The 12,817-nt window shown below is 40.7% G+C and overlaps 1 protein-coding gene across 1 annotated transcript in view; it reads left to right on the forward strand.

Annotated features, from left to right (window-relative positions):
- Positions 1–12,817, forward strand: part of LOC115376252 (neural-cadherin) — a 376,719-nt gene that overhangs the window by 110,263 nt on the left and 253,639 nt on the right. Inside the window, exons 4-5 of the mRNA XM_030075748.1 lie at positions 2,197–2,401; positions 12,308–12,419. Coding sequence (XP_029931608.1) covers positions 2,197–2,401; positions 12,308–12,419 — 317 coding nt within the window. The remainder of the gene's footprint in view (positions 1–2,196; positions 2,402–12,307; positions 12,420–12,817) is intronic.

Here is a 12,817-nt window from a genome sequence, read left to right on the forward strand (position 1 = left end):
CCGAGTTTTGCGATTGGTCATTTATCTTTAACACGGAGAAGATTCCAGTAGATTTCCACATGGCAACATGGACGCATTGATAGTGAAGGAAGGCTCCGACGTTTCAAAAATAGATCAAACTGTGAAAAACAAATGGAGATGCGACGGGAAGCGATCGCACGGCAGAAAAGGGGCCATTCTTAAAGCGCGTTGCAGCGCATTGCGGGGGAATATGAACTGGCCTGAAAAAAAAAAAAAAAAAAAAAAAAAAAAAAAAAATATATATATATATATATATATATAGCTTTAATCCCTGTATTATGGCATTTACTAATGTTAATAATATCTACAATAACCCTTAAATAACATATAAATTAATACCTTAGCATGAACAGCATTAGTACATGATTCTTAGACACATTAGTTAATGGTTAGTTAACTGTTACTTAATGTTTATTACCTGTTAGTTAATGTTTATTACAGCATTAACTAACGTTAATTGTTGTACTCTTATTGTAGGGTTACCCTTTTATTTGAAATATGCACATGCACTGACTCACCCACACACCCACCCACACACACACACACACACACACACACACAAACACACATCCATGCACACATGCACACATACACACATACACACTCTCAGACATTCTCTTTCTGCTACAGTGATGACTGATACCCATTCAGGGGAACATTAGTTCTACATTACTTATAGTTTCTAAAGGATTAATTCATCACATGCATTATACTTGATACTCACACACATAATAACTTTTCTTTCGTTCCCTGGCTGCGCTAACCCATTCTCATATTTCACCTTTTCACTAAATAGATTTCCACGCTTTAAGCATTATGCATTCAACCTTGAGCCTGTACTGTATGCAGCAACAGAGTTAAAGAAGTACCTCCAAGTATTGATTCGCTCAGACACACACACACACGCGCGTGCACGCACACACACAAAGGCGCTGTGTTGTTGTGGTGTAAAGCTTTAATCAGTAGTTCAGTGGAGTGTGCTAAATATAATGCATGGTCTCCACCCCATTCATATTAGATCATGTTGTGCATCAGTATGATATTTGTTAAAATATGCATGGTACACTGACACACAGGCATGCATGCTTTCACACATTACACTCAGACACGTACACACACACACACACACACACTCGCAGACAGTCATATAGCCTCAGGTCTGCTAGTCTTACAGTAATGTGGTACAGTAATGACTACTGTCCTTGGATCGGTCTCATTATTCCCCTCCAGCCTCTGTACTTTGACTGGCAGATTTGGAAAACCGGTGAAATGAAACTTCTGGTCATTTGCTTTCCGCGCGTTTCTTCAGGAAATGCATACGAGCAGTGGATAACATAAATAACAAGCATCCAGCCATTTTCACGCTGAATGCCCCCCCCCACCCCCCCCCCACCCCCCACCATATAAGGATTATATGGTGCATATCACTTTCTTCTGCAGTGTTTAGTTAAGTGCAACTGATGCTGCTGTTCGAATGGACTGAAATACATGATCAGAATCGCAAATCATTTTTGTCTCAATTGTCAATTTTTTTTTCTCACTCACTGATCGCTCAATGAGGCTTTAAAGTGTCAAAAATAGATGTGGATAGATGTAGATAGAGATGGAGATAGAGGGAGATGATATGAATGGAGAAAAATACGCATCTTGGTGATCATACTGAACCAGCTTATTTCTGAAACAGTTACTTATAGAAATTAGGTGGCTGATCAGTTCATCGACTTGTTTCAGCACCAATCTGCACTATGTGATGTAGCATATACAATATTGGATCATTTGGTACACAGTCCAGTCCGTTTTATATGAGACTGACCCGGTTCACTTTGCTAAACTGAAATCTATGTTATTCTATTCTGCTCTAGTCTACCGTAAAGCCATTAATCATCCACTCTCCAATGCTCTGCTGTGCTACACTGCAGTCTGCCTTACCATACCGTACTTACCCATACTAAACTCTATTCTGTTGTATTCTACTGTACTCTATGCTGCTTTACTCTGCTTCATTCTATTGTTATCATCATGCTGTAGTTTGATCCACTCTGATACACCGTGTTCTACTTTGTTGTGCTGGATAGAAATTATTGTGCAACATTTTGTTTTGCCATTCAAACATCTGCTCTTGTCCCCGTTCCTCATCCAATCACACGTGTCCATTCTCTTTCTCTGTCCCTGCAGTTTCCTGGTCACACCTGCCGTTTCCTTCCAGAAGGAGCCAATCAGCTACAGCCTCCTCATCAATCCCAGCAGCCTTTTCTCCATTTCTGCAGAGACCGGCGAAATCAGCCTGACCCGCTCCATCGACTACGAGAGTGACCAGCATCGCTACCTGCTACTGGTCCGAGCCAGCGAGGGCATGGACAGCATGAGCAGTGCAGCAGAGGTCGGTGTGCATGTGTGTGTGTGTGTGTGTGTGTGTGTGTGTGTGTGTGTGTGTTTGCATATCTGTGTGCAGTGGCGTGGCACGACTTTTCCGCTGGGTAACTCTGTGCATGTTGGTCGTACGGTTTAGCAGAGAGCCGACTGCTGGTGGCCAATAGCTAGGCTAGCTTTTGGTGGCCTCTTAGCAACTATATCACCACACACTAATCACCACAGAACCACAGCAATCCACGTATGTTGACCCTGTCTTCATGGTAAATTTGACCCTAATATTGAAGTAGCATTAATAATAACAACAATAATAATGATTTTTATTGTTATTATTATTGTTAGTAATAATGATAATCGTAATTCCTTGTTTACACACACACTGCACCCACTGAAAGAAAAAGATTAGGTTGTATATTTGTTAAAAGCATTTTGGATGACAAAATAGAAATAATTAAACTAGAATCTAAGACACTTTGGACATCCAGTCTGTGAATACGCTACATGAAAGTTTTTCCACTCATGGATAAAATTCATCTGAGTCCCTCTGCGTGGTGTACTCAAACTGTCAGGTGTCCCGGTTTGAGACTTAAGAAGTCTGGTCACATTAACACACTGGTAGCATGTAACAAAAGTCGTCTTTTAGTCCTATAAGGAAGGAAGAAGGTCCACGCACTCACGCATAATCTTCAGCATCCAATCCAGCCATTTATTCTGGATGGTATTGGACATTCCTTTTAACACAGTGGCCCTTTCTAAGAGGTGTTTCAACACACTGTCCAAGTTAGCTGCAAAGTCCACCGGCCCATTAAATATCCCAGGCTGTGGCCATGTCATGCAAGTTCACATACACCACAACATTTTAAACAGTCAATAATCTTTGAAAGTGCAGCACTGTTCCTATCAGCCTCTTCACTGTGCTTAGTGATGCTGTCGCTAAGCTGGCTAGCAATGTCTGCTGTTCCAGACATGGCAAATTTCATTGACTTATCCATATGACTTTTGCTTTCTTCATGGTTTTTACATTTTCCAGACAGATGTTTTGAATCTGTGACTCCCGTTTCTGCCCAATCCAACGTAAAGCCTGTCCATCGGGTGGAAAATTGGCCAATCTAGTAATATTTCGGAAAAATGTACACCCCAGATTCAGTCATTTTCAGCGTGCAACCAATCAGGGGCCACCAGGAAGAGCCGAACATATTACACACACCCCGCTGTTGGACGGAGAACAGTTCGCCCTTCAGCACACAGACAAAGATTGTATGCAGCCCTTTTTCATCAGTCATCACATTTTTGTGCAATAATATGTGATTTATATGAGAGTAACAACTGAAAATGAAAACAACAGTAACAAAAACCAAAAAAATAAAATAAAATATGCACTTCACGATTGGAATTGAGAGACGTTCAACGCCCCAGCGCCCCTAATGAACCACACACCCCTGTCTGTGTGTTTGAATACTACACAATGACAAATTTCCATCTCAACAAGCCATTTTGTCTCATTTTCAGTGCTTAAATCCTTTTCTTCAGTCAAGTGAAACAATTTGCCCACAGGATAAGATAATTCCTCTAGTTTCCAATGCAGTTTCAATTTGTTTCAGGATGTTTTTTTTTTCCAGGAACAAGTATAAATATGTTGAAACAGGGCAGAATAAGGAAGCGCTGGAAACGAGTGGGATTATTTCATTCCACTAGCAGTTTTTAAAAAAAATTAGTGTTAAGAAAAACAAAACTTTAACACTGAACGTAAGACTAAATGGTGGAGATTTTTTAAAATGTACATCCGACCCCACTTTGCACACCAGTGATTCAGATAATAATCATCCAAATTCAAATACTTGAAAACCTTTTACATGAGAAGGTTTCCCCTTGTAGCTTTTCACATGCAATGCAGGGGGGGAAATCACTTTATCAGAAAATCAGCCTGTAATTGAATCTGCTAATGCAAATCACTTTGTTTCAAGAATTTATATGAATGAAGTGACATTGCCCTCACACTGGTGGAGCGACCTGCCTCGTTTCATTATCCTGATGTGTTTCTTGCTGGATGAAGTGAGCAGCCTAGTCTACAACTGTCACTTTTTAAACTCTGCTGTACTCTGATGGTTATGACACATCTTTCAGGCATTAGAGCTCATAGGCAAAAGGTGAGAATATTAGGAGGGTGAAAACTGCCCTGTTCTACCATCAAAGCCCTAAATGTGTGTTTTACTGTGTGTGTGTGTGTGGAGGTATAGTCTTGATGTTAGGCTGATCGGCAACAGGAAACCATAGCAATGTTTATAGAATAGGTTTAGACAGATATATATACGTGGCTGATGTGACAACAGCCTTTAATTAAAAATGGCATCTAGTCTGGCCAGTTTAGTTACATGATGGATGTGATGCAGATTGAATAATTAGATATTTATTGTAGAACTGAGCAGTCGCTGTTGATGGGAAGCACAGAACTTGCATTGAGTCATGTTAAAGCTACATTAAGCAATATTACATGCTTTTTTTTACAGTAAAATGACCCCTTGCAATGTGTGAGTCATCACTGTGGGAGTGTTTCCACCAGACAATATACAGCCACCCTGTTGATATTTCCTGCTTTGTAAATTTCTGTATTGGCCCGAATATGCTAATACTCTGAGCTCCACTAAGCCCCCTTCCCACCCCACTTCATCATCTTCATTTACAGCTTCTCTGAAACCGCACGTTCTGCAGATAAACATATCCAAAATTCAGATCAACGCGAGCCCTGATAGACGAATTTTTTTGCTACTGCTGCACTGGGATTCTGTGCGACTTCCGAATGTTGTCAGGAAGTGAGAGAGAGCAGCGGCCGGCGCCCGCAGGCATCGGTACATCTGGTACGGTTTCCTTCACTGCTCTGAAAGCTGCTGTTGTCGCGTGGCCTCGAGCGAGCACTTCTCCTTCTGGACCGATCTGGCTGGGACGGACTACAGAGTACAGAAAGCCTGCACAGTGATGCGGGGAAGGAGGAAGGGTGGATGAGCAAAGCAAAGCAAAGAAAAGAAAACAAAAAAGAGGAGGAGGAGAGTTGGATTCAGCGGCATAGAGAAATTAAAAGCAAGGGTGGATCTGCTGCATAAATGATAGAAAGAAAGAAAGAAAGAAAGACAGAAGGAAAGAAAGAAAGAAAGAAAGAAAGAAAGACCTGTTGGTGGCACTGTCATGGATTCTCAGTACTGGGGGGAAAAAAATGTAACTCGCCAAAGTTTCATCAAATTTGGCCCAGCAGTGTGTGATACTGGGCATTCAGTTTAAGGCCCTGTTGGCCTGCTGGACCCCAAGTGTCAAAATCTGGTATTCACCCAAAACAGGCCAGCAGAGGCTTAGAAATCATGTGTGACAGATGGACAGGCAAATGGATGGAGCCCAATCATCCCTTACCACAATATTCGATCACGGGAGGCAGTAATACGACGGAAAGTGAGAGTGGTCTGTCAGGAAAGGAAGAAAAACGTGTGAGTGAAAGCGCAAACGTATGTAGCAAGAAAAAAAAGCAAAATAAAATGACATGAAAGGTAAATCAGGAAGAAAACAGCAAGATTTGGTGGCAAGGACAGGAGAGGAATTTAAAAGCTGGATAACTAGCAAGATGTGCTGTGTCTGCCCTCTGGATGCTGGGTCAGGACTTTGAACTTCCTCCCATACAGTCTCATCAAACACTGCAAGCCCAGCAGCTCCACCATGCAGTGACCCTGCCCTCTCGCCGCCTCTGTGTCTGTATAATTTAGCATCGACAGAGAGAAACCGCACTCTCTGTGCTCAACACACTCCTCGGGATGCGCGGATACTTGTATTTGAGTTTGGCTCAGCAACAGCTCAGAATCAAGCATCTCTTCTGGAGGTTTTCACCCATGCCCGGCATCGAGGGTGAAAATGGTGTTGGATGTCGGGCTGACCCCAGAACCAAGTGCATGATGTCAGAAATGAAAGTGAAACTTATGTTTTTTTTTTTAAACATAGAAGGGTGTTTTTGTCATGGAAAAATAATGTTAACTAGTAATTTTACCTCATATTGAATCATCTTAATGTCCTTAAAATAAGCCAGTTCTTCCATTTGGGATAATGTCGCTTGTTTCTAAAGGAGTTTTGCCATTTTAAAGAATTTCTGTCAACATCTTTGGAAAAGATGAATATCGGAGACTTGTCCTCTATCATGCAATTTAATTTTTAGTCCTCCTTGTCAGCAGTGAGTAAACAGTGTTGGTGCATCCAGTTTACAGGCTGAGCTGCTACCCCAGATGCACTGTGCTCAAAATGAGCCGTAATGCCCACATCCTCGATTTTTGCTGCCTTCTGGACAGAGTTACACTATCATCCATAAGTTCACGTTGGAATAGTTGAGAGGATAATGGAAGGCTGAATGGCCACGAGGCCTGTGCATAATGAGCGGTTTATTGATACAGCGTGCCGTTTGCTGACTAGGCGACATGCACACTCCACATCCAGCCACTTACAAGCATTCATGCCATTCTCTGCTCATACCATTATACCAGGAACACGCAGTGCAGTGCCTTCATGTGCTTACGGCAAAATATGCTATGTTTTTTTTTTGTCCTGATAGAATAGAATAGCCCAGAACAGAATAGAATAAAATAGAATATGTTGGGAATATTTGATGTTAAGTGACATGAACATACCAAAATCATACACACACGTTCCCAGGAGATGGAGGTCCTCGGCGCTCCATGCTCACACATTAGCGTACGCTGTGTTGAGTAGGTCACTTAGCATGAGCCGCGAACGAGGCAGAGTTTCTCAGGTAAATTCTCAGGTGAATTCCTAGTTTCCTCAGGCATGAGCATTGCCCGAGGAAGGTCAGTGCACCGACACATAAATAAAGAGTCGCAGTGCAGCTGGTGTTACGACCTTCTAACAGTGAAATTAAAGGTGCAAGAGCCAAATATTTTTCAGAGCCTGTCACCTCCAGCCAGCGCAGGCCTAGCCTAGCCTGAAAATTAGATATTTTACTACTTTCAGTTATCTCCAAAGAGTTATTCATACTTTTATCTGCTTTCAATTATTTCCAAAGAGTTATTCATACTTTTATCACTTCTCGTCTGGATTATTGTAATGCCGCGTTTGCATGCCTCAGCCAAAATATGATCACACCATTTCAGGTTTGTCCAGAATGCAGCTGCCAGACTTTTGAATAAATCATGAAGATATGATTATCTCCGCTATTTTAGCTTTCTTCCACTGGTTGCTTGTCCATTTTAGACCTTTTAAAAATTTTCAGTCTTGATTTTTAAGCCCGTAGTGCGACCAGGGGTGACAGGGCTTTTGCTGTTAGCTCTCCAACCCTTTCGAAATGCTTACATGAAGAACTTAGACTAGAAAATTTACCGCTTTCTTTTAAATCATATGGCTTTTTCTCAATGTTTTTATTCGTTAGTTTATTTATTGCTGGTGATTTTGTATTTGATCCCCTGCTTTCTTGTATTTCTCCACTTGTGAAGCACTGTGTAACCTCAATTTCAAAAAGTGCTCCATAAATAAAGTTAGTAGTAGTAGTAGTAGTAGTAGTAGTAGTAGTAGTAGTACACTCTGAAAACCAAACTCACTAAGTAATTCCCACCACAGCATCTTTCGTTTGAGGTTATAGAATTTACAGCAAAATTTTTGTCAGGGTGCAGCGTGCAGGAATTTCATTGCCAGTTTTCCAAGGCCAATTTAAGAGATAATGCTGGAGCCACAATTTGTTAAGCCTTCCTCCATTTCTTCTTTTCATTTCATCAACCTTTTCTCAAATACTTTTCCGTCTGCCAAAACAGCGAACAGAGATAGAGTATTTTTGAGGACTGGAGTCATTGAGCATGACTTTAATTTGCAGGTAGCTTCCACGTTTCTCCCCCCAGGAGTGATAGCTCGCCAGCGCTATTAGTTACCTAACCAGCCTAAGACCTGCCTACAGTTGCCCTGCACTGTTTTATGTGTGTGTGTGTGTGTGTGTGTGTGTGCGTGCACACGTGCGTGTGTGTATTTTTGCTTGAGCTCATCCTGTTTAATCATGGCTGACTTCTTCTCTCTTCTCATTCAATCTTCCTTTTCTTCGGAGCCTTGTCTTGTACACACACACACACACTCTCATCTTGCCAGCCTGCACCATATCCTGTTATAGCGACGCACACACTCCCATGTATACACACACAGAGGGAAACACAGATTTACAAACAGACACTGGCAAACATGCACAAATCACCTCAGGGAGTTGACATGGTCCGATTTCATTCTGTTGTCCGTTGCTTCAAAGATGATCTTTGCTGAAGGATTAACGGATATTACAGAATTTCATCTTACCTACCAGTTTTTCCTTTTTTTTCTGTTAGCTGTGGTATTTACACACCAATCTCAGTGTGTGTGTGTGTGTGTGTGTGTGTGTGTGTTTGTGTGTGTGTGTGTGTTTCAGAGAAGCAGGGGTTAGGGTCACAGAAGCCATCTTGCCTGCTCTTGTCTGTATTTATTTCTTAACTGAATGCTGCAAGCAGGCAGTCAGCATCTGGTAGAAGATGCTGCGTTTGCCTTCATGTCCCTAATGAACTGAACAGCAGCGCCTGTCACACACACACACACACACATACCCACGCAAGCACATATAAACATGCACCAATCCCCTCTCATCTGTTAACTTTTGCTTCTGAGAAACTGCAAGATTTGTGTTCTCTGCTGACCGAGCGGAGAGACTACAGTGGCAATTTTGCAGCGGCTTTCTTGGTGATGAGAGGTAAATAACAGCAGAGGGACGAGGGTTAGGGCACACGCAAATCTGGATGAGGTCAGGTTGAGGCTTATTTTTGGTTAGGGGTGGGGTTAATTTGGGTTATTCTCAGACGAATAAGAGCTACAAACCCAAAGACAACCAATTCCAGTGCCTGAAGTAATGATGCCAGATTTAATTTTGTTTTTTTTCACAGCGCTTACCCGGTATGACTTTATTATCCGTCATTCTCTACATTTCCACTTCTGATTGCCTGAGCAATTATAGTGTCTGGTTTCCCAGGAATATGTATGAATACACAAGTGCCAAAAAGTAAACAGCAACAAATGTCCAACTTTAAAAAAAAAAAAAAAAAGAAAAGACAAGAACAAAAGTTAGTTAGAATTATACATACAAATATATTTTTCCTCTTTTCAAAACAAGTGAAAAAATCCTGCATGTGTTTGAGAAAAATCCACTTGTTTACAATGCAATTTTCTATACACCAGTGTCAATATGAATAGAAATAAGTTCCAACAGGCAGAAAAAGGCAAGTTTGTTTGCGCTGGAAACAAATGAAACTGTCTCACCACACTGACAGATGTTCTCACTTCGAAGGAAAAAAAAATACAGAATTTTGAGACAGGATTTTTATCACATGTTATTTAAGATGGATATTTTCAATACCACACACATCTAGATATTTGTATTTGTTTTGGGGCAAAATAATTAGGCTTCACACTCAGGAAAAAAAAGTGTTTATGGCTAAAACCTGAAGTTTTGTTTGTTTGTTTGTTTGTTTTTAAATTGTAGGATTTTAACCACAGAGAAATATAAAATGACTGAAATTCCTGTGTATTAAAACTATATTTATAAAGAATACCATTGCCAAGGTCATGATAGGCAATTATAAGCTAGACCAACAGACTAATGGCGGTATGTTATGTTAGCCTCCCAATGAAGCCTGTTAATACTAAACCTGCAGACTCAAGTGATGCAGGTTTAGTCTGATGACTGTCCATTCTGCAAATCAAAAGAAATATAGCTGTGAAAAAAAATTTCTCGGAAATAACTTCTGTCTGTCTCGGTCTCCTGTCTGTCTGCTGTCGTCTTCAGTTCGGATTGATTGTGCTGACTGACAGCGGTGTCAGCCTTTGTAGTTTGAACCAGAGAACTTCTGAGCCAATCACTCGCAGGAAGTGTTTCCCTTATTAAAAATATATATACATTAGATATGTTATATGTCTATATATATATATATAGACACCAATAATTTGTCACTTGCTGAATATGGGTTCAGGTTCGGGTGTATCCTGAGTAAATTCCATATAAAAAGTGAAATGAAGGCTGTATGAAGGTCACGGTCTGTGCTCCTAAACCTGCTTCCCCTGAGAACCAGTGGCATTTACTTAGGTGGGGCTACATTTGTGGCTCTCTCTAATACAGTTTGTTTTGATAACTAATAAAATGGGCAGGACAAAAAAAAAAAAAAAACACTGACATGTCTGCCTCGGACTGCTTGAAAACGATGCGCCCTGAAACCACAGAGACACCCCAGCCATACAGCATCCACAGACAGAAAACTAAATAGCCCCCAGCCTTGCTATCTTCTAGTCAGCATGCTGGCACGGCGATAAGGTTACTGTTTATGTGTCCGATTGGAATGCTTAAATTCAAGTTAGGGGCTACCATCCTGTTTTGTTTGTTTGTTGTAAACCATCTCAATTCACCCAGAGCCCAAACCCACCCAGACTCAGACAGATGCAGGGAAAAAGTCTAGCGCAACAAAACAGCTGTCAGTATAATTCAACCCATTCCAACCCATCAGTGAATCAGTGACCTTTTAACACACGTATCATGGCAGAATAAACAAACACAGCTGTAGCCTGCTGCTAAAAAAAAAAAAAAAAGAACATGTTTGATTCAAATGTGCACAAAAAAACGAGACACTGAGAGCAGAGAGTAATATGAGAGCAGACAGTAATATAATCATTACTTGTCCATCTCAGATAAAATAGCGGAGGGAGGGTCGAGGTAAAAAAGTTTCAGTTCAGTCAGTTGGAAAGCCGAACAGGAAAGGTATCAAGAGCTAACACTACTCAATCATTACTATTACAAAAAAAAAAAAAAAAAAAAAAAAAGTTCCATTTTACGATAGACAGAGTATTTGGTTTGTGGTTTAAAAAAAGCATGCATGACAAAAGCAGCACAAAATTGAAATTCATCACCTTCAACAATCTCAGATAGGAGGGTGCTATTTTCCAGGTACTTTGGCGTAATCTAGCCACTGCTTAGGCGGATTTATAAGAGCTCTCCAAAAAACGATTGAAGTCCTTGTTGTAATTAAATGTTGATGATGGATTACGACAAGAAGGCTATTTCTAAATTGAATGATGGTACTTGAGGTAGATACATTATGACGTGAACATGGCATAAACCTGCGCTTTTAACATTAACACTAGCAATTAGGGGAGAAAAAGAGAGGAGTGAAAAGAAAAACTCACAAAAAATTAACAATTCATCACATTTCTCATCTTAAAAAAAATCACAAAAAAAATGAAGCTCATCACCCTGAATATGTCATTTCAGTTGCTAAGTGATAACCAGTGACCTCCCACCTGCCACCCCCCACGCACACACACACACACACACACACACACACACTTCTGACCCACCCCTGATGAAAACACACAAGCATACGCAGTGAACAGAGTGAAGAAAACTTTCTCCTTTGCACCCGTTATATATTTTTCTTCCCGCTCTTTGAGGCCATTAATAGTTCTATTGTTGAAGGAAAGTAACTGTGCCAGCATTGCCATTGTTTTTGAACTATAGCTAATTACCTGCTTTTATTAAAAAACTGAGTACATGTGAGACCAATCAAATAACTAAAAGTGAATTCTTGCAGTGACAATGGTACAGGAGAGATTACGGGAGCCCGTGTGAATGTGCTGTGACAGTGTTGTGGAAATGTTGTAGCTCTCTTAGCATTCCTCCTTTCTCTCTTTAACACACTGCAATTTTGCTTTCACTTCTCTTATTGCTTTTTTTTTTCTTCTCTCTTTCCATTTATGTCACTCTGAATCAAATCTCGGCCCTTCTGTCTCTCCATTTCGCCTCTGTTCCTCTCTTCCTTGGATTTTTTCTGTCTCTCTTGATCGTTGAATCTCCTCTTCCCTCTCTCTCTCTCTCTCTCTCTGTCAGGTGCGGGTGATTATTGTCGATGAGAACGACTGCATCCCAGAATTCCTCCAGTCCATTTACAGCAAGGATGGCGTACCAGAAACGGTGACCACAGCAACCTCCCTGCTGCAAGGTGAGCCGTCCCGACAACCCTCTGGAGTCTCATTGTGTCTTTGTCTCTTTCACTCTTTCACTAACTACATTTCCTTGCTATTTTTATGCAAATGACTCCCTATTGAATTAGAAAAGGCTGAATGGAAGTGGCAAATTGCACTAATATGCCCTCAGTGCCGGCAAAAAGTTTAGACCTCTGCATTAATAGGAAAACTTTTTTTTTTTTTTTTTTTTTTAAATAAATGAAGAAATGCTGTGGTAAATAGTGATGTACATCCATGTATTGAATGAAGAATGACTTGGCATGTTTGGTATGTTGACAAATGCTTTTTTTTTTCTTTTTTTTTTTTTCTTTTTTTCTTTTTTTGCACAACAGTAGCAAACTGGCTTTGGACACGAAACACTTGCCTTTCACAA

Source organism: Myripristis murdjan, chromosome 3 (genome assembly GCF_902150065.1).
Source record: "Myripristis murdjan chromosome 3, fMyrMur1.1, whole genome shotgun sequence".
Taxonomy (NCBI): domain Eukaryota; kingdom Metazoa; phylum Chordata; class Actinopteri; order Holocentriformes; family Holocentridae; genus Myripristis; species Myripristis murdjan.